Source organism: Buteo buteo, chromosome 17 (genome assembly GCF_964188355.1).
Source record: "Buteo buteo chromosome 17, bButBut1.hap1.1, whole genome shotgun sequence".
Classification (NCBI taxonomy): domain Eukaryota; kingdom Metazoa; phylum Chordata; class Aves; order Accipitriformes; family Accipitridae; genus Buteo; species Buteo buteo.
In genome coordinates, this window is record NC_134187.1 from 24,598,780 (window position 1) to 24,622,597 (window position 23,818).

Below are 23,818 nucleotides of genomic sequence, written 5' to 3' on the forward strand. Positions count from 1 at the left end.
AAACATAGCTGTGACTTAAAATACAAAATTCATAGTAACAAAGAATTTTTTCCTGTTATGTCATTCATAGTCATTTTGTTACCTCTTTATTACTAGCAACAGAACAGATGCAATTAAAAACTTGAGTGATATTTTATAAATCATCATCAAATGACATATTGCCATTTTGAGTCACATTTTGTAAGTCTTATCAATTAAAGAAAATTGCAGCTGTAGAGGGTTCTGAATGAACCATAGGCATACATTATCTAGCATGCCTTATTAAAAATACCACTGAAACATTTCTTTATTTATTGAGGCTGGAGAGTAGCCCCGCAGAAAGAGATCTGGGGGTTTGGGTTGACAGCAAGTTGAATATGAGTCAACAGTGTGCCCTGGCAGCCAAAAGGGCCAGCCGTGTCCTGGGGTGCATCCAGCACAGCATAGCTAGCTGGTCATGGGGGGTGATTGTCCCACTTGACAGTCCACTGGTGCGGCCCCACCTCAAGCACTGTGTGCAGTTTTGGGTGCCTCAATACAAGAAGACTATCAAACTGTTATAGTGTGTCCAGAGGAGGGCAACCAAGGTGGTGAAAGGCCTCAAGGGCAAGACTTATGAGGAGCGTCTGAGGTCACTTGGCGTGTTCAGTTTGGAGAAGAGAAGGCTGAGGGGTGACCTCATCACAGTCTACACATTCCTCAAGGGGGGCAGTGGGGGGGAAGGTGCTGATCTCCTCTCTCTGGTGACCAGTGATAGGACACGAGGAAATGGAATGAAGCTGCATCAGGGGAAGTTCAGTCTGGACATTAGGAAAAGGTTCTTCACTGAGAGGGTGGTCAGTCCCTAGAACAGGGTCCCTAGAGAAATGGTCACAGCACCAAGCCTGTCAGAGTTCAAGGAGCATCTGGCTGACACTCTTAGTCACAGGGTTTAGTTTTAGGTAGTCTGTGAGGAGCAGGGAGTGGGACTCAATGATCCTTATGGGTCCCTTCCAACTTGAGATATTCTGTCATTCTATGATTTATTCAATTCTTTATTAAATGGCATTTTTCTGTAGTTCAATTGTGAAAAAAGTAGATTATTGTACCTCATTTAATAAAATTCTTTGTTACAGAAAACATATCTATGAAATAATCATGAATGATTACTTTCACAGATATATGCTTTGGATATTTTGGGAATGGTTAACATGAGGAGTTAGTTAAATGACTTTTTGAAATAAGGCTTTAAAATTACCATTTTAAAACATCTTACTGACAAAAACCTAAAAACAAGCCTTAGTATATCAATGCCAAGTTTAAAAATAAATTTTAGTATGTCAACGCCAACTGTCAAACTGCTAAACTGCCAGATTCATAAAGACCAAAAACATAGCTAAGTGTTACAATGGTATAGCATTACACATTCATCAGACAACTCATTGATCTAATCTAGTTCCAACTGGCAGCCAGCTCTTTAACCATCAAAATATTCACCTCTACTTGCTAATCTTCTTTAATATTTCAGTTTTTTATAGACTTTGTTATGAATAGGGAAAAGCCAACACCTGTGCTTCTTTTCTGTGTTTTAAAAAACAGAAACTTGTCAGAAGGTTGTGTTTTTCTTCCTATCATCACTTGAATCCAGATGTACTGCATCCCAGATAAGTGCTCTAATCAGTTTGCCTCCCTTTCTCAATTTCTTCTCTTGCTGTTGATCAACTTCACATAAATTAAATACTCATTAGACCATACATCAAAGATGAATTTTCTTTCTCTCTCCAGGGTTTCCAAAGGACACTTCAAAATAATTTGGATTGCTCTCTAAGTAGAATGGGATTTATTTTGTTAAAATTTCAGAAATTATTGTGGTTTTGGAAAATAGTGTCTATTTTACATATATTAAAAAGTCAGATTTCTCACCTCAAGTTAATAATATGTACAAAATAGAAACACAGAAATTGTTGCAATTTGTTTAGGCATCTGTGGGCACCCATTGCAGCTGTAGCGCTACTTTGAACATTTTAGCTTTGACATTTCAGTGAGCTTGATCTAAGGAGACCCCAGCAGGGTTGTCCCATAGTTACTCGCCCTGACAATACCGGACTCAGTGGGGGAGGTCTTGTACTTCCTGGGGCTTGAGATTGGTCCATTTTTTCTTCGTAAACATTGTGCTTAATGTAGCAGCCTTTTACAATGCTTATTCATTCATATCAGTTTGTTATATTACAAAGACCTATTCCCCCTCCATCCAGTCTGGAGAGGAAATCTGATCTATTAGTCAACAAAGTTATAAATTTCAAATATGACAGAAACAGTGATGGACAAACTATTTGCTAACCTGGCAGAAAAGTCCAGCTATTAACTGACAGTATGTGCTTGAGAAAACTTAAAATCAAAACTCCAACTCTACAACCATTTTCATGCAAACACTTGGTTTTAAGAGAAAATAGCTAGATTAAGTAGTTTAAAAATTAATCAACGGTCTGTAATCTCTTACTCTCTCTCCCACAGAAATAAAAGATCAGTCTTCCGGATATCTTGTGAAGACTCTCTTCTTTTTCAATTAAGTATACTAAGCTTTTTTCCAGTGATATGATAACCCTTCACTTGAGAATATATATATTTTTTTAACACTGATAATGATCCCTTAAAATAACAGCCTACAACAAATTAATAGTAAAGCCCTAATTTTGAAGCAAAAAGAGAAAAAGCTGAATTGTTTGAGGGCAAATTAATGACTGTTGGAGATTTCACATATATTTTTTAATAATTAGGAAAGTTAATCCAGTTATTCCCAGAAGTCTATGTGCAGTTATGAAATGCTTCATCTTTTTATGACTACCCCTGAAGTTTGTTTTTAATTTTTAGTAAATCCTTATATCTTCCTCTGATGTTAACTTTGCTTGTGTTCCTAATGGTCAGACTGAAGTCCTCTTTTTCATTCTTTAACTTTACTATACCATTCTGGGTGCCTTCACTATGTACTGTTCATCTCATTTCTCACTTCTTGTTCCTGTCTTCCAGGCACCTTATTGCACAGATCCAGCTTTGACCTGGCTTATTTTCTTTTTTTTTTTAATCTGGTCCCTCCATACCTACTGATACACATTAGAAGAAGAATATATAAACATAACTATATGTATGTGTAAATATATATATATACATAGTTATACACACAAAGACATTTATAAGAAAGAACACTTGTAGCTGTGTCCATATCTCCATTGGGTGTGATCTAGTCAGTCCTGCACTACTGTGTAAGAAATTATACAGTATATCCTATCTGCTTTTCCTGAAACACTTCTCTGACTTCTTATTTCACCAGTCACAATGAGTTTCATTCACAAAGCTTGTTAATGTAAACATTGCACCAATTCAGAGTATTCTGAAAGTGAACAAAATTGCTCAGGCAGGAATCTGCCACGTGACTCTAAAAATTAGATTTGGGAAAATATTCTCACTTTATCATGTAATGTGACATCAATAAGCAGAATTGTTGGGAAACTTTCTTTTTCTTTCCCTTTATTTTTCCTTCTTTTTTTTTTTAATAAACATGGATAAATGATGGGATCAGGACATCTTTTTCTCCTGTTTAAACTTATAAAATCATATTTGCCTGAACTTCAGAGGCTGAGAAGAAATTACATCAGAGAACTACTTCCTACCTCACAAAGTATGGATAACACCAAAAAAGTCAATTTCCTTTTGCTAGATTTTTTAAAAATGTCAGCTCTGAATCTCTGTATTTAGTTTATCTTACTCTATATGGAATCATAAATTCTGCTTCTTTTCTCCCATTATCCATTCTAAGAACACCTTCTTGATTATATATTCTACACCAAAGTATTTCTCCAATAATATTTCTTAAATCTGGAGCCTGATTAATTATTATTTGATCCTTTTGGACCTTTCTGACATATGATCTCTTTTACTGGTTTGTCTTCTTTATTTATTCTTTATTTTCCCTCCAATAATTGGGTGTCTTTTTAATGATAACATATTACATGTTCTTCCCCTCACAGCTATTTTCATTGTGAGAAAAAGCTTACCATTGTAATATCACTAATCCAATTTGTATTCCTAATGTTAGCTTCATAAAAATCTAAACTCATGCAACTACAATCAACCAGGGATTCTCAAAATTACTGAGAATTGAGAACCTAATTATACCAAGTTCGTTTAGAAGCAGTCACATATCATAAATCAGCTATTACTGGAGTTACTGCAGAGAATGAAATTAACTTTCAAAATGTTTCAGACTTGTACTGCACAGTATTTCAACCTCAAGATAAAGAAGGCAAATGTTTTGGGTGACACTATTATGGTAGCCAAGATTGAGAAAACAAAGACTTTTTTAATTCTCAGAACAAAACCCAGAAGAATAGAATATCAGTGGGCCATTGATTCTCCCTGTCAATTTTTGTAAGCCACCTATACAATTTTTTTGCAGAAACTCATGGTAAACTTCTTGGTTAGCTTCTAATAGCAGAAAAGTCCATGGCTGCTCTTACTTACCATATGGAAAAACATGACTAAGTTTTAATAATTATCTTTTTAATAATCATCTTTCAGAATTTGTCTTTGAACTTTTTTGGGGGGGCTGTTTTCTCTTTTGGGGGGACTGGTTTCTATCTTTTTCAGTTTGGAAGTTGCAGTATTTTCACACACCAAAAATAACAGTTTATTTAAAAAAAACAGAAAAAAAAAAGATAAAGCAGATGTCTTGACAGTCAAAGTATCTAAACTTTCTAAAAATGCCATTGACTGCACCTTTGATTTCTGTTCAGAGTTCGTTCTAAGCCATCAATGAACCTGCAGTACAGTTCAGCTCCAGCACCCTCCGCATGGCTATTCTTTTAAGAGAGAACCTCTGAAACTGAGTAGCAGCCGGAGAAACAAAATGGCAGATAGAAGAGTCAATGCTGTCTACATCTTCCTGAAGGCTTAGTAATTCACTAGGAATTTTTCTAGCAGAAACAGCATTTATATGGTTAGATAATGTATAAATTACTGGACACCAGCTTCTTAATGCTTCTGGAAACATTAAGCAACAAAACTGCAGAAAATAGTAATTTCCCAGCATCAGCAAAGCTAGGGAAACATACCCTAGAGACCAAGGTCATTATAATTTTTTAGTATATAAACCATGTGGCTTTATTTAACTCTGCTATATTATCTTCCATGGATGCCACGAAATTAGTTTACAATGACAAGAAAGAAAAATACCATCTAGAAACAAAACTGTAACAAAAGGTGCTTTCATAGAAAAGACCAAGGTTCTTAGAGAAACAGCAGTGGAACATTTCTTGCTTGAAGACATAGTGAATGGAAAGGGCTACCTTGTGGCATATGTTCCAGACTGATAAAATGAAATAAAATAAGGAATGGTTAAAATCCCTCATCAAATCCACATTCTACATGAACTCTAAAAATCCACTGAGGCAATGGCTCAGCTCACATAAATCATTAACTGTTAAATAACTTTTCTGTTACGGTTGTCATTTCTTGACAGAAGGTACACAGAATTCTTTGGATTTCATGTAAGTTCTACAAGGGGTTTAAGACACTGCCTGAGTTTTTATTAATAGGTTAAATTCATAGAGTCACAGTGATGAACAAAATCTCAGTCCTGTTAGAGACATTTGTATGCAGCGAACACTGCCAAAATGGGCAGTATCTGCAGAAACAGAACAAATATTTAGTAGACACTGACAACACCATGAACTTACAACATGTATATTTTTCTGAAACCTGTTTACTACCTCATATTAGAAGGAAAACAAAACAAAACAAAACAAAAAACAACATCTAAGATCAGGCAACTGAAAGGTTAGAAAATTTTTGTTTTCTTCCTGTTTTCGAAGACCTAGTAAAAAAAATCTTTGTGGCATACTGATTGAAATCAAATACAAACAACAGACATGACCCAAATCTCTGCTGGTTTTTTGATTATTAACTCTTACATTTGTTTTGGAGAACAGAAATTTCTAAAATATTTCTTTGCTGTAAGGAATTACATTAAGACCCTTCAGTCACAAGAAACCTTCACAAATTATTACAGAAGACAACAAATACCCTTTATTGCTCATCCACATGGGTACCAATAATACTGCCAAGGAAGAATTTGAACAGTAAAGGGTGTCCAGAGGGCTTGGGATTAGGCTGAAAAGCACGGGACACCAGAGGGGTTCTCCTTAATGCAAGAGGAAAAGCTCAGGCAGGAGCATCAGATTCCTGCAGAACAACACTTGACTAAGCAGCTGGTGCTGGGCACCAGGGCTTTGGCTTCTTTGACCACAGGATCATCTTCAAGGAATAAGGGCAGCAGGGGAGACATGGGATCTGCCTGGCTGAACAGGGCAACAGGTTTGCTGACCTAGCGAGGAGAGCTCCGAACTAAGTTTGTCAGGGATGCAGGCCAAAACCTACAGGCCCAGGGAAGAACACATGGGATGAGGCAATGAATGTGTCTCTCCCTCCCCCTCAGAAAGCAACTTGACTGGAAGCCCAGTTGAAGTGTACGCAAAAAAATGTGCTGCATGGGAAGCAAACTGGACAAACTGGAAGTGCACATACAGTCACTCAACTTTGTTGTCATCAAGATTACAGAAACCTAGTGGGACAGCTCACCTGACCAGAGGGCTGCAATGAATACACACAGGCTCTTAGGAAAAGCAGGAAGAAAAGGAGAGGCTGCACCCTATGCAAAGTAGGATCTTGAATGAACAGAGCTCTTCTGCATAACAGGCAACAGGCTCACTGAGCTCCTGCGGGCTAGAATGAGAAGGGGAAGCCAAGGGGGACATCATTATGGTGGATATCTGCTGCAGACCACCTGATTAAGAAGTGGTCAAAACCTTTAAACAACTAGAAGTTTCCCAATCACAGGCTCTGGTTCTCATGGAAGACTTTAACCATCCCAACATCTGTGTGGATGGCAGCATAGCAGAGGACAAGCAATCCATTAGGTTTCTGAGTTCACCGGGAAGAATGTCTTTAATGCAGGCACTGCACAGGCCAACTAGGTGTAAAAAAAAAGAAGCACTCAGGTAAGTAGTATTCAACAGCAGCTATGGTTACAATAACTATGAGCTGAAGATCCTGTGGGAAGTGAGGAAGATAAATAGTAGAACCAGATTTCAACTTATTTGCAAAGTGGTAGGCGGGCTCTCATGGGCTGATGTCTTGAAGGGCCAGGAGGCCCAGAAGAGCTTATTTGTCTTCAAGGGCAGCTTCCTCAAAGCTCAAAAACGATGCATATATATATGTACATAAATGAATAGGCATAGTAGGAGGCTGCTCAGGCTGAACAGGAAATTCCTGACTGAGGTGTTTTAACTGAAATGCAAAGCCCCCCCCCAACAGTGTACACAATGTGAAAGCAGGAATGAGCTACTTGAAAGGAATATAGAAGTGTTGCTCAGGAATGCAGGGATAGAAGAAGGAAGGCCAAAGCTCAGATTGAATGAAAACTGGTGAGGAATGTGAAGAGTGGTCATACTAGAAACCATTCTATAGGTATACCAACAACAAAAGGAAAATGAAGGACATGGTGGTGCTGCTGCTCAGTGGGCTGAGTGACCTTGTGATGAAGACATGGAAAAGGCTGAGGCACTCAATGTCCCCTTTGCTTCTCTCTTTATTAGCAAAGGGTGCCCTCAGGCCTCCCAATTCTCAATAAAATGCAGAAGTTTTGGGAAGAAAAGTAGTAGCCACAGCACAGGAGAAACAATACAAGAACCTATAGAAGTAAACAGGATATGTGCAAGTTCATGGTACTTAATGGAAAGCACCTAAGGGTTCTTGGTGTGTCAAAGTGTGTGGCTGCTCTGTGTCATCTTTGAAAGGTTATGACAATCAAGGCTGATTCCCAATGACTGGAAAAGAGATAATTTTTCATTTCTCATTTAAAAAAAAAACCCCAAGGATCCTAGCAACCGTGTATCTATCAAGTTCACCTCAGACCTCCAGAAAATTATGGTGTGTTTATGAAAACCATTCCCAAGCACACAAAGGACAAAAAGCTGAACAGGGACAGCCAGCTTTTGCCAATGCAAATCATCCTTGGCTACCTGACTGCTTTCTTTGACAAAAAGATTTAGCCTGACGTCAACAAAGTTTTCACAACACAGTTCCCCGCTATATCATTGTAGTCAAATTGAGGGCATACAGACTGGATGGGTGGGCTATTATGTGTGTGAAAAACTGACTGAACGATCAGGCTCAGATAGCAGAGGCCAATTGTTTAAAGTCAAGCTAGTGGTCAGTGACTTGCAGCATTCCCCAGGGATTCAAATTGAGGCTGAATTTATATAATATCTTCACCATGAGTCTGCAGTATGGGATTGAATGCACTCTGACAAGGTTTACAGATGGCACCCTGAAGGGCAGGACTGCCATTCAGACAGGCTTTGACAACCTGGAAGAATGACAGGAATCTCATGAAATTCCAAACCAGAAATGCTAAGTCTTATACCTGGAACAGGATCATTCTATACATGGAACAGGATCATCCCATACCTGGAACATGATCATCCCATGCAAAAAATATTTGCTAGGTGGCAGCTCTGACAAAATGACCTGAGGTCCTGGTGAAATAGAAGCTGAGTCAGTGGTGCACTTTTGCAGCACTGAAGGCTTACCTCGTATTGGGTTGCATGAGCAAGAACATAGCCAGCAGCTAAAGAGAGAGAGTTAGACAGAGTTCATCTACTTGACACTCAGGAGGCCCCATCTGGAATGCTGTGTCCACCCTACGCTCTCCCAGTACAAAGGAGACACTGGCATTGACAGACTGGAAGAAGTCCAGAGAAGGGTTGCTAAGATGGTTTAGATGGTGAAGAACATAATATATGAGACTAAAGAATGAGGGAAATGGATTTTTCAGCCCAGACAAGAGGAGGCTATGAGAAAATCTAACTGCACTGTTTAATTTAGGAAAGATGGACCCAGAATCTTTTCATAGGTCCACAACAGCAGAAGAGGAAATGGATATAATCTGTAAAAAGATAATTCAAACTGGTCATGAAAATGAGGGCAGCTAGGCACTAGAACAGGTTCCCATAGAGGCTTTAGAATCAACATCCATGGAGATATTAAAATTTCAAGTGGGCAAAGCCTTGAGCAACCTGGTCTAACTTTGAAGTTATCCATGCTTTAAGCAGGAGTTGGACTCAAAGGGATTGGTCCACCAGATGTCCTCTTCAAAGATCATATGGTTGAAGATTTCAAGCTTCTTCCTGGCAGAAAGTTTCCAAAAGCAGAAATTTGCAAAAGCATTTGCCAGGTCCTGCTGTCAAATTGCTATAGCTATCCCCCACGTAAATGAAAAAAGATCAGTAGATAACATCTACCTCTGAATGTAAACTCTGGAGAGTCATTGTTTCTGAATTGTGATTATAGTTTTAAATGGTGTAGATTTTTAGACAGTACCTTAGTACTTTTACATTTAGAAAGTAAAAAAAACCCACCTCAAAATAAATGTATTTAATCTGCTGGTTTAATATTGTCTTTATAATTTAAAGATATATCATGTCTTTATTTTTACCTCTGCAAAAAGGAACTGGAAAATCCCATGATGCACCATTTCCAGGACTCACAATACATGTCAACATGGCATGGCCTTCTAGGATGTAACCAGAGATACAGCTATATCGGATTTTATCTCCAATGTTGAATCTGGTTCCATGAAGTACTCCTTTAGGTATCTCTCCTGGGTTGCCACAAGTATGACTAGGTAATACTGTCAAAAGAAAGAAGGAAAAATGTTACGGTTAAATTCTGCAGAATGAAGTAATAAATACTTGTAAAACAATTGTAATTAAATAATTGGGTTTATTTTCATTTTTTAAAACAGTACGCCTTATATAAAAAAAGGAGAAATTAGGCTATGGAATGTACTTTCACAAAAGATTTCAGTTGGTAACAGACATCACGACTTTCAAAGCTAATTTCAAACTCATTTCTTGATTTGACACTCCTTCAGTGAAGTTCTTTACAGATCTATTTTCAAACGAAATATCCTATAAACTTTGCTGTTTCTCCCAAAACTCTGAATGAAGTAAAAGAAGTTTTTATTTAATTCTTTTTTTGTAATATTGCAAAAATATTCATACATCATCATTATGGATCCAGGCAGTAGACGGTACTTTATGTACAGTTTTCGTTTTACTTGATAGAATAACAATTTAAAAGGATCCAATAATTAACTGGTTTCTAACAGTAAACTGAAGTCTAAAGTGTATTAAAGAAGTTTGATTTTCTGCTTATTTTCAAATTACTCCAGGTTCTAGAAAATAAATTAAGTCAGTCTTTGTTAATGGAAACAGAAAATATGAGGGAAACAATGACTAAGTAGTAACATTGGGCTGATATGAATGGACATAGTTATTTTCTTTTTTATTACAGACAGTTACTACCATTTGTAAGCATTAGTTATTTGGAAGAGATTGTCTTAACTCGTTATCAGTTTAGAGATGATACTCCTCCACCCAGGAAAAGCTAAAGTGTGTGTTGGGGAGGAGGAAAATGGAATTGTTTTTGTTCTCTATCTCATTTGAAAGTTATTAATGGCATGCCATTCCTTTCATTGAAGTAGTACAAATTAAAATTGCTTAATTTCCTTTAGAGCAGAACAAATAAGTGTAGGAAGCTGAAATATGTCATGAACAGAGCACAAAAGATAAATGTGTTCATCAAAGAAATGGTGGTCTGAAAAGCTCACATGTAATTCTGGTATCATTTCAGAAACTGCATGTTTCGTGGACAAATTCTTTCACCCCATACTTCTCTCTTACCTTACTCTACCCATCTGCAGAATAAATATAACCATACTAACCTCAGTAACCTGCATGTTGAGAGGATTAATTACTCAATACATGCACATCCTCAGAGTGTTGTAAAGCATTATATCAATATATCAATGCTAATTAAGCCCCATTATACCATGTAAGTTCAATTATTGAATGCACACCCTTAATTCATTACTCAAACAGTTAGTCACACTGGCATTTAAATGATCATAATTACACTTAAGTTACAACCCAAACTACATGAGAAAATTTTGAAAAGGCCAAAAAAAGGCTAAAAAAATTAAAAGAGCACTTTCACTTACAACACCCTTTTATGAGAAAAATGCCAAAATCTTCTATAAATATTAAGAAGGTAACAAAAGCCATATAACCCTCTAATGAATGATGAGTAAGATTAATGTTCTACCAATGTTGCAGATCAGAGATCTAACATTTCTGTGCATTAGAGGAACTACTTAAGGTTGCTGAGCTAGAAGCAAACAATATGATACCCACACTTCTTCTGTGCTGTTTCAGCAGCCTTAATAGAGTAGGATATTTATTTGGATGTGCTCATTCACATTGGAAAGAGACTCAGTGTTTGATTCACATATATGAGAATGAATACATATAAAATAAAGTGATTTTAAGACATCGGAATAATTAGAATAAAATAAAGATACTAATTTACATTCCAAAAAGTTGGCAACAATGATCCACTATATGCTACAGCATATATTGCTATACGCTATTATATGTTTTATAGCACTATTAAAAATGTTACCTCTCTCTTGGCAAATTTCCCCCTTTTTGCTGTTTTAGTCATGGTAGGTTAATACAAGTAATTTTGCAAGACAAGTCAAACAAATAAAAATTTGTTACATGCTTTGACACAGCAGAATACCAGCAGCTGAAACAAGAATCTCTCTTTCTGTTATTTTTGAATCAAAACATTTTTACAAAACACTGTAATATGAAGTAGTTTCCTCATAAGATCTTGTGTATGCAGGAATATTTATACAATCCAAAACTCAGTATTTATTTTTATGAGTGGGTGTGCTATGCGGAAGAAAAATGCATTATTCAAAGATACTATGATTTCTGACAAACTGCATTCCCAAGGAAAACACATCATAGCAAATCTAGGTCTGCCATATACATGATAACTGGCACTAGCTAACTGTTGAAACTGTATTGCAGCCAATCAGTCTTCTATCTGTGTAAAGGTCTCCTACAATATGATGTTTTTCTGCCTTTTCTTACCACTACATCTGTCAAGAACCCCAGAAAAAATGGGACTTGGCATCCTGAAACTGGCATGCTTTTTACCACAACCTCCTAAAAACCAGTAAAAGATGAGTCATCTGAGAATGACAGCCATGTTCAATAATACACGTAATAGTTCACAGGATTTCACTATTTGTCAAGATCAAGCATTCAGCGGCATTATTTATGTGCTTTTCTAAAACTCTGATTGAAGTACATTGAGGTAGCTGCACAATTTCATCTGCACAGACTTTACTGCTTCTAGTCTGGACCTAAGATGAATTACCCTTTGAAGGTTCCTAACAGTAACCAAAATAGTTTACTCTTCGGATTATGAGAGTTCTGGCTGACCAAAGCTATCATATGTCCATCAAGCTTTAACTTCATTGCCAAGTTTTCAGTAAAAGACCTGTATTTTTCTGTAGTGTTACTGAGGTCTACTGTCAATAGGATTGAGAACCTGCAGTCCCTTCCTGGAGGAAGCTCATAGAATCACCAATGCCACAGCATCTTTCATTATCAAGATGTTTGATTCATGAAATAATTTGATGTTCACTGTGTACTGAGAACAATTATAAACTATACTACACAGAAGCACTGAAGGTAATGGATTTTTTATATTGACCTAACATTATAGTGTTCTCAGATAGCATGCTTTATCTCATTTTTCTTCACTCAAGTCCTTCTTAGGTTTTGAAAAAAAAAATTACAATGTTTGGAAAGGAATTTGTTTAGTCTTGTTACTTTAGTAGCAAAAATATGTACAATAGGGTAGCCAAGCAGATCCATCTCCTGAGATTTCCTCCTCAAGAGTCTATCTTCACCATTACGGCAGACATAAGAGCCTGTGTGGACCTCACTTCCTAGCACAGATCAATCTGGAGCACTGTGCAGTAAGATTTATTCATGAAATTAAAGCTGAAAGATAGGCCTTCCTCATACATTAACTGTATCTTCCTAGACAGTAGAACTGTTTGACAAATGCACATGATCCAAATCCAGAATGCAATTTATTAATTAGATAACATGCCAAAGGTTTTAACTCACTATTTAAGCTAACTATGCATGTTATCAATTTATATTTTTTAGAAAAGTATTCAAAACATCATAATCTATAATTATGAGACAGTGGCAAAAGGCTACACCACCACAGGACTGGAAAATGTAGTAGAGAAATGGCACCATTTTTGACAATATATGAATAATCAATTAAAGGCTGTTAAATAAACTCATATGTAACAAATTACTAATTCTGAGATGGCCTGTATCAGATTATTTATTTACACAGCCTTTTTAATACTCTTTCTGAAGCTAGACTCCATATTTATTTGCAATGCAGGCCACTTGAAAGCATATTCACAGCACCTTAAACATAGACCTTTGCTTAAATAAAATCCTTTCACTTATGGAGAGTTTCCTTTCTTTTGTTGGATATATTAGATTTCATCATTTACCCGTTTCTATTGTAACAGAGAAATCACCTAAGATTAGACAGCAGTGGTTGATAATGAAAAAACAAAATATAAATGGTAGCTGTCATTGAACTGAATACATTTTGTAATTACTATTTTATTCCACATCTTTTTTCTTACTATGGTAAGTAAGTTTTCTTACTATGGTCATCACACTAGAATGCAAGTCTTTAAATACACAATAAGCAGTGCCTATACATTTTTCCCATGTTTACTTCAAACCCATCATGACAACTACTGGCAATGTAATGTTCTGTTTTGGTAAGTTTTTTTTTTTTTTTTTTTTTTTTTGGTTTAAAAGGTCAAGCTAAAAAAAGGTACTTTCTAATAAATTCTGAAGGGTTTGAGGTCTCTGGCAGCCCAACTCCTATTAATTTTTACATGAATAAGGCATCTAGATCTGAAATCAATTATAAAACTATGAAAATTAACTTCCTAACCTTTGCTGAAAGCACTATTCAAAGGCTCAATCTGATGGTGATTTCAGGAGAACATAATGGATTTTTTTTTTTTTTTTTTTCAGAAGTCACGATCATAAACTAGATTGCAAAGATCGCCTAGAGGCCTTAACAGCAAAAAGCTCACACTGCTTATGCCAGTTAAAGATAACACTGTCACCCTTCTGTGAATCAGTTCCTCAGCTTTTATAGGTCAGTGACACACAGGGTAGTCAGAACTTGACAGCAACAATTCAGAAAGCAGCTTAATTGAAATTAAGAAAAATAGGAAGGGGAAAGAGGAAAGAAAGGAGCAAGACGCATGTTTTTCCTTCACTTATTTCAATAGCTTTACAAGACTTTACAAGGATCTATGTTATTTGTTCTTTTTCCTGTTCTTTCTGAAACAACTGGAAAAGTTTTCTGGGTTGTACCTATATTCAGCCAAATGCAAACTTCCCTACTTCTTGGCGTTCCATAGTCCCTCTGTAACAGTCCCCTATGTGTTTCCTAACATTACCTTCTTATATTGGTGGCCACAGGCAAAACCATACACAAAGGAAAAACCTTAAGTCAGGAGGAAGTTAGAGAGTCCCTTGATATGGTTGACAGCTTTGGAATTACAACACTGGGAGGAATTTCAGAAGCTGTGTGGAGAAAATTAGGGTTAGAGAAAATTTCAGGGCATATGTCAACATGTTTAATAGGTGTGATGCACAGCCCATGATACCCTGTCCCCATGGCTACTGTGTTATACTTTGTGGTTTCATGTATAAATAGAAGATACACATACGACTGTATTTCCAGAGTCATAGAAGAAGAAAATAATTTTTGAGAAGGGTAATAATTATACTCTTTATGAAAACAGAACAAAATATGCTAACAAATAGGCAAGGAAAAACCACTAGATTTTCTTGCAAGAATGGCACTGAAACTAAAGTCTCTGCTCCAACTCAGAAAAGCAACTTCATTTGAAAAAGAACTGTCCTGGTTTCAGCTGGGATAGAGTTAATTGTCTTCCTAGTAGCTGGTACAGTGCTATGTTTTGAGTTCAGTATGAGAAGAATGTTGATAACACACTGATGGTTTCAGTTGTTGCTCAGTAGTGTTTAGACTACAGTCAAGGATTTTTCAGCTTCTCATGTCCAGCCAGTGAGAAAGCTGGAGGGGCACAAGAAGCTGGCACAGGACACAGTCAGGGCACCTGATCCAAACTGGGTATTCCATACCGTGTGACATCATGTCTAGTACAGGAACTGGGGGGGAGTGGGGGTGGGGGGATCGCCGCTTGGGGACTAACTGGGTGTCAATCAGCAGGTGGTGAGCAATTGCACTGTGCATCATTTGTATATTCCAATCCTTTTATCATTACTGTTGTCACTTTATTAGTGTTATCATTACCACTATTAGTTTCTTCTTTTAATATTCTATTAAACTGTTCTTATCTCAACCCACGGGTTTTGCTTCTTTTCCCAATTTTCTCCCCCATCCCACTGAGGGAGGGGGAGTGAGTGAGCGGCTGCATGGTGCTTAGTTGCTGGCTGGGGTTAAACCACGACAGGAACTTAGAGAAAAAAAAATTAATACCCTTTCAATCTACCAAACTAAAAGTGCTGTACTGAACAAAAGATGGACTTAGAAAGATACTTATATGCATATACATGTAAAAGTATTTTCTCTAATAAATCTGTTCTGGAAATAATATAGTGCTTTTTTCTAAGGTGTAAGTAATGAAAATTGCTTTGAAAAACTAATTCTAAAGAATTCTATAGAAGTGTACTTGCCATTTCTACCGAGAAAAAGACTACAAAATCAATATATTTGATTTTTTTTTAAGTTTCTAATGTCTTACATTAAACTCCATTACAGTACATTTTGACCTTTCTGTTTTAAATAATTCCAAATATTGAATCAATTGAAAAGCATGTAATAGTTCACTGTCAATTTATTAAACAACTTTGTCCTTTCTATTTCCAAGAGCTATGTACAATGAATAGTTAATTGATCTACCAGCGCTGATTTCCGCATTAGTATGGAACACTGCAGATGCATGTAGATCATTTGTCAGAGGACAGTATCTTGACAGAAACTGCACAGTCTTATCCTCTGCAAAATTCTTCTTTATTCTCAAAACCAACATGGCCTACAAAATTGCTTTCACATATATGACACTTTTTGGAAAGCAAAAGAGACAAAGAAGCTAGAGCAGGTTGCCCAGACCATGTCTGGTTTGGTTTTGAGTATCTCCAAAGATGGAGACTCCACAGACTCTCTGGGCAATCTTTTGCAGTGTTTGATCAAACTCACAGAAGAAAGAAATAAATATATTTTAAAAAAAAAAAAAAAAAAAAAGCTTTTTCTTATGTTTAAATTGAATTTTATGTATTTCACATTGTGTCCATTGCCTCTCATCCTGCCAGTGGCCACCACTGGGAAGAGTCCGGCTGCATCATCTTTACCCCTCCCCAGAAGGGAATTTACACATGTCAGTAAGACTTCCCTGAGCAATCTCTCCTTTAGGCTGAACAATCCCAGATCTCTGTCTCTCCTCAGGCCAGACGTGCCAAGCCCTTAACCATCTTTGTGGCGCTTTGCTGGACTCACTTCAGTACGGCCATGTCTCTTTCTTGTACTGGGGAGCCCAGAACTGGACACACCACTCCAGGTGTGGTCTCACCAGTGCTGAATAGAAGCGAACAATCATCTCCCTCAACCTGCTGGGAGCGCTCTGCATAATGCAATCCAGAAGGTTGTTGGTCTTTGCCACAAGGGCATACTGCTGACCTGTGGTCAACAGGTCGTCCCCAGGATCTCTGCTGAGCTGCCTCCTATCTGCTCAGTCCCCATCCGTTACTGGTGCCTGGGATTATTCACTCCCAGGTGCAAGACTTTGGATACCTCTTAGTTGAGCTCTATGAGATTTCTGTTTGCCTATTTCTCCATCCTGTCAAGATCCCTTTGAATGGCAGCCCAACCTTCTGATATATCAGCCATCCCTCCAAGTTTTGTATCACCTGGATACTTGTTGAGCATGCACTCTGTTGTCCAGGTCATTAATGAAGACATTAAACTGTACTCAGCCCAGTAATGACCCCTTTTGTACTTCAACAGTGACAAGCTTCCAGCAAACGGAATATCTTTTCCAGATTTGAACTTCCAGTTCAACAGTAGGCTGGAAGAACCAACATGGAGTCACTAAGGGGGAATCCTGCCTGACCAATCTGATTGCCTTATGTGAAGAGATGACTGGTTTAGAGGACTAGGGGAGAGCAGTGGATGTTTTTTACCATGACTTCAGCAAAGCCTTTGACAAGGCTCTCCATAGTAGCCTTGTAATAGATCCAGTGGAGCATGAAATAGATAACTGGACTGCAAGGTAGGGAGAAAATTGGCTGGACTGTAAGGTTCAAAATGTTGTGACCACCAGTAAAGAGCTCAGCTGGCAGCTGGTTGCTAGTTGATTCCTCAAGGGTTCATACCAGAGCTGATATTCTTTAATAACTTTTATTGCAATAGGAGATGGAACAAACCCTCCTATAGTTCAGGATGACACCAAACCAGGGAGCAGTCCATATTGGAGGGCAGGACTGCTATTCTCCAGGCCGTCAAGATCCCTTTGAAACATCGTGACACAAATATCATGAAATTCAACAAAGGCAAATGCAAAGTTTTGCCCCCAGGACAGCATAACACCATGCAAATGTACAGTGTGATGCCAGCTAGCTGGGAAGTAGTTTAGCAGAAAAGGACCAGGCAGCAATGTGCTCTGGCAGCAAAGACACCCAATTGCACCCCAAGCTGTAGAAGAGTGAAAGAGCAGCTAGCAGACCAAGGGAAATAATTCTCCCCCTCTATATTGCACTTGTGAGTCCGTGGCTGGAGTACTGTGTCCTGTCTGGGGCTTTCCAGTACAAGCAGGACATTAACACCCCAGATCAAGTTCAGTGGAGGGCCAGCACTATGGTCAGGTGGCACTGGGGCACTTGTCCTCTGATGGGAGGCTGAGGAAGCTGGGCTTGTTCAGCCTGGAGAAGAGACTGCTTTGGAAAGGGGAGATCTTAATCCCGTCACCACAAAGAAGTGTAGAGAAGAATTTTCTCAAAAGCGCACAGTGACCACATGGGACATAATGGATGCAATTTGCAACAAAGGAAGTTGTATTTAGAACCTAGAATGTTTGGGGGGTTTTTCCAACTTGAGAGCAGCCAAGGATTGAAGTTGCCAAGAGAGATTGTGAAATCTGTCCTTGGAAATATCCAAACCATGACAGGACAAGGCCCTATGCAACCTCATCTAACTTTGCTCTTCTTTGGTGGGGGTGAGTGGGTGTTAATCAAATGAACACCAGAAACGCTTCCCAATTTAAATCAGTCTATGTGTCCATCTTCAAGAAGTTTGCTGACAACAAGCCCCTTTACAACCACTGGCAGCTCATGCTAGTTAATCTGATTATAACTTCTTTCCTATTTTTTATCATCCTGAGCTTCAAGTTTACTGTTGACTTTGATTATATGCTTCCAGAACACAGATTATGCAAGCCCAGACAAAATGGTAATATTTAATGTAATACAGAGGATTAGTCCACAGCTAGGGCCCTGCATTCTATAGAAATAATAAAAATATAATAATTCTAAGTTCTGACATGTAAAAACCCCTTGGTATAATAAAGATAAGGTGAAAACACATGATAAGAAAAATAATGGCTAAAAGAAATGCCTCCCACAGGAAGTGTAATTCAACAATTACTCTCCATCGGTACTATCACTAAATTAATTTTTACTCTATATAATATTTTTCTTATGGTATTTAATAAAGTCTTCTGTGAACACTCAATTTTTAAGTCTATTTATTTTAGTGTGTATGTGTTATATGTATATACACACATATGCACATAAGATCAAACCAGGAAATCTTCAGTTTGAATGCCTCCAGTTTTAGTTTTTTTCTTAATAAAGGATCCCAGGATTTCTCCAAAACGTCTTCCAGCAGCTGATACGTCAAAATATAAATCTCACATAAGACATCGATCTAAGCTGACTATTAATCTATTTTTGAGAGGGGGTGGAAAAAGGGGGAGGGGGAGAAGAGAACTATGAATAGAATTTTCACCTTTATCCCCCCCAAAATAAAATGAGGACATTTTTCCCAACTCCAGAGTTACAAAAAATCATCATGAGAAGTGACTATTAGAGGAGTGGTACCAAACTTTTTGTCATTGGCACATGTGCACGTGCACATACACATACCCATGCAGACACAGAACTAACCTTGAAAACTTTAGTCCGCAAGTTATCTAACATCAGATATTTACATCTTTCTTAAAAATTATTTCATAAAAAATTAATGGATTTCATTTAATTTATTCTAGGGGAAGGAAGAGTTCACTCACAGAAACCAAAACATACAAAGTGCAAGTTCATGGAATACCTGTTAATTAAGCCATATTTACACTTCAAGGTGCCAAATGCAGCTTTCAAGAATCTACATGGCACGGAAACGTACATACTGAAGCATCAGACATGGCCCACTATTTATCTCCTGTCAACATTTTTGTTCAGACTGTCTTTGTTAGGTCTACTTGCGATTTTTTTTCTTAAAAAAAAAACAACCAAACAAATAAAACCCCACACCCTTATTGGCTTACAGAAATAAAGCTGTTATGTTTGCTATTGTTAGCTGAGCAAGTAGAAACCTGTATTTTCATAGAATCCAAGGATAAGAGGAAATCTGTTCCCTGTTATGTGTTTGTTTCTGTATTTGTGCACTCATAAATCATGGCAATATTTTCCAGATAAAATACTTGGATCATATCACTTTTGAAACCTACAGCTTTCTTGTTTTACAAGCATTTACCCAATGGTGTCTGTCTGTCTCTAAGGATGTGCAAAACTGTATTGGATTGCACAGCTATGAAAATCATTTGGGAGTAGGCAGTAACTTTAAAACTCTAATACATCTTCCACATTGAGATTGATATTTTAATTTTCTTGTGCAGGTAATAACGAAAGATTGATGGATTTTATTTTTAGTGTGTTTACTTTTATTATAAAGTATGTAATAAATGTCTTGCCGTTGGTTATAAGACCATAAAAGTCAATACTGTACAAACAATGCCAGAAAACTCTCAGGTGCAAAGGCAATCTGAAATTAAAGCTAAAACTTTCTATTTCTTCACATTTATTTTGCCTCAGATGTACTACACACTTTCCCAGATGAGCTGAGATCAGTGAGCAATAGTTCTAGATTTTAATTCTCTCTTCCTGAAACAGGAGAAGAACGAGTGGAGCATGACAGTCCAGGCCGAGGCTATAAAAAGCATCTGAGGCTGTGCAAAATTTATAAATGGAAACTTTGCCAGCTACCAGAGATCAAAAGTCATTAGTCATATTCTTAAAAATATCAAAATCATGCTTTTCCACCTCCTTTAAAAAGTTCAGTGTGTTCTATGGTCTGTTTTCCAGTTTGTCAGTATAATCACCACAAATGTGTGCAGTAACTGCCCTTCTCATTCTGAGAAAGATCATGATGACCTTTTGGCAATGAAGAAACTCCTGTTTTCTCAACTATCCTTCCACAGTGCTACTTCCAGACTGTCAACATAAGAAATGTAATTGGAAGACTACCTCTAGCTCACTACCTCATGTACGATAACAAATAAAACCAAGCAAATATTGTTTTTTAACCAGACCACTTTTGAGGATCCCATTAGTCAAAAGACCTACACTCAACTCATTAAAATCAAATCCATCCTGTGCTTGAAAGCCAACAGGATATGAAGGTAAAAATGACAATATCTCTGTGTGTTAAACAAGGTACTTATCAAACAGAAATATAAGTACAAGAAACTGCTAAGACCTTATGTGGAGGCCTGCATACAAATCTGATTACCCATGTTCAAATAAAAGTAATTCAATCTGAAGCAGACACAGAGCAGGGCTACTAAAGTGATCCAAGAGCTAGAGAGCTTTTAAGAGGATATTGGAAGATTTTTACAGCTATAATCTGAGAAATTAAGATTAAAATACAGTCATTATGAAGACACTGGAAAGCAAACACCAGGTCATAAGAAACATTATAAAGCTGAAGGCAAGGCTGGGACAAAAATGAAAACTCATAAATGAATTACAGTTACAAGCAGGTTGAAAATGAGAAGCATTCTAAGCAGAATATGAAACTATGGGGCAGTTTCCATACAGTCACAGGGAGAGAGGACACTGGGGGGTGCATGACTAGTCTGAGGCTGACCTTAATTTATAAAACAATTTTAAATAAAAATGACTACCTGTGTCTTAAGGAGTCTAATCAAGGAATGCAGAAGCTTCCTCATCTGGCCAACATAAGCAGAGACAAAAGATCTAAGAGATCCACTTGTGCACCTCCTATCCTGTCAACCTGCCGACACACAGACATTTGGGTCTGACATGTCTTTTCATTGAGACACTTAAAATTGATTTTGACAGAGAATGAGAAAGTTAACTGACTTCTGATTTTACATGGAAAAGCATACTTATTTCAAGATAGAAGACAGGAATGTACCAAGCTGCTATTATCTTGATGTATTTATATGATTAAACAACACATATTGCACAATCAAAATTTTTGTTTTCTTGTTACTATTAACAAAGCAGTGGAGCATGAAAAGATTCACATACATATTACTCAAGTATACACAGATTTTATACATCTAACAATCTGAAGCCTATTTTTTCCTAATGCTTATTTTTCCTGGAAACCCCTTGAAACAAGAGTCTGTCTGACCCATATTGAGAACTATGTTACTAGACGGGAGAACAAGCTTATGCTTAATGAGGGCAAGACAACAGAATACATACAACTGTACAGATGAATTGTGAATAAAAACTGTTGAGGCAGATTGCACAAACAGATATTCTCTCTATTGCTCCCAACATTCTCTGCAACAATTGTTGCTACTAAATCAAATTGGATTTTGAACTATTAAGACATGCCATACTAGGTAAGGACAGTAATTTTAACAGAATAAGGCATGAGTTTACTCTTCTTAAAGTTAGAAAGTTGTAATCGTATTGTATACAAATAATCTAGATACACTTGAAATTATGTTTATTAAACAGAATCAAAATGCTTTATGTTTCAGCGAAATACATTTAAGAAGAAAGATTCTTTAACTCTGAACAGATAAAGCTTAATGCAAAGTACCCAATGTCACGTATTACTCGATAAATACAAACTGTGGAACACCTTGTATGTACGTACCAGTTTTCTGTTTTCAGGGCTAAGTACTTACAGGTCAGGGAAAACCTTATGGGACTGAGAGAGAGACAAGAAAGGAAGTAATGGAAGATTAAATTTGGAAAAAATCAGCTTCAGTAATAGATACACTACTGTTGATTTAATAGAGGTTCATCTTCAGCTATTACCAGCTTGCCATCATATCTGCAGCTCCTTATTACTAACTAAGGTAATATTCCTTCAAAAAACACTGGTTTCCTTTTCATTCTTTTTCCTGTACCCTGATTTACTGTTTGTTGAGATTACAGGGAAGTCTGAGAACAAACTGCCCCTGCACCAGGAGTGCTCTCTGCTCTGGTTCAGGCACTCCCCCACTTCTGCTGCGATGGTGGCTTTTAACAAAGCTGGACCGTGGGGTCTCACAAGCTTTCCACAACTCCTCTCTTGCCATTGAAGCTTTGATAAGTAGCACTCCATTTCCACCAGAGACCTTTATCTTGCTTACAGACAAACATGAGGCAAATTTTTAACAGGGATTCAGTATGACATATGAGCCTCTTGTCTACACCTGTAATTGAAAATAAAAGGAATTAGGGCTTGTACTTAGGTCCTGAAGCCAAGTGGCACTGCAAAAGTCATAGCAACGTAACTAACTTTTTCTTCTCACTTCCTACAGGTATGCCATGTGGAAAAAAGGCTCTGTGCTGTCCTATTCCCTGATCAACGCTAAGAATTGTCTTTGACACAGGTTAAAACCATACCAGGAGCATGTATGGTTAAGAAACATGGATGATAGCATTGTGGTCCTCAAGCTGCAGTCCTTGTCCTTCCAGTTTCCTGTAGGAACAGTGAGGGGTTTTTTCCCTCTCCTAATTCAATACTTCATTTTGTTGCTGTTGTTAGAAATCCTTGTGATAACAGAAATGCAGCAGTGCCTTTTTCAACTTTGTCCCTATTTGTTCTTAGAAATTGCATCAGAAAGTTGTTTGAGTTATGAAGGCTTTTGTCTGGTTAGCATTTGCAGGCTCATACTTCAACAAAGACATCAAATAACTTACTCCGTGCTTCAGCAGTATGCAAAAACATCAGTATAAGGGCAGGAGAAGAATCTACCATCTCAAAAGCTTTTCTATAGGAGAATTACATATAGCTTGCTATGCAGGAAGACCTCAGGTAACATACATTTAAATGTGCAGCATTTCATGGACCTAAATGAAACAGAGAAGTGTTTTGCACTCCACAGCTATAGTCTGTGAAAGTGAACATAGCTTTGATGAAAATATCGATTTTAATGTGAGTTTAGTGAGGTGAGAGTTTGTAAGCTTTCAGGACTCAGATGACTTCATAAGGAAGAAAGGATTCCCAAATTAATTGTTTCCATATGTCGGCGCCTCACAACATACAACAGAGATTTTCTATTTAACCAGCCAAGGTGAGGCAGAGAGTGCTCTTTACAACAGCAAATTCTGTCACCAAACCTTTGTTTACAACACAACAATATGAATTTCTGTTGCTTATTTTCAGTGCCGCCTCGTGCTGTCCTCTTTTGTTTCTTACAGTGGTTTACATGACCAATCTATGAATAAGTGCAGAGAAGTGATCTGCCTTTGAAAGAAAAAAAAAATAATCCCTCAAACACCCATGTAAATACATGTTTGGCAGGATGTTTAAGCTGGAGCAG

The 23,818-nt window shown here is 37.4% G+C and overlaps 1 protein-coding gene across 1 annotated transcript in view; it reads right to left on the reverse strand.

Annotated features, from left to right (window-relative positions):
• Positions 1 to 23,818, reverse strand: part of CSMD1 (CUB and Sushi multiple domains 1) — a 1,222,061-nt gene that overhangs the window by 635,046 nt on the left and 563,197 nt on the right. The window contains exon 4 of the mRNA XM_075049874.1: positions 9,509 to 9,703. Within this exon, the coding sequence (XP_074905975.1) occupies positions 9,509 to 9,703 (195 nt within the window). The remainder of the gene's footprint in view (positions 1 to 9,508; positions 9,704 to 23,818) is intronic.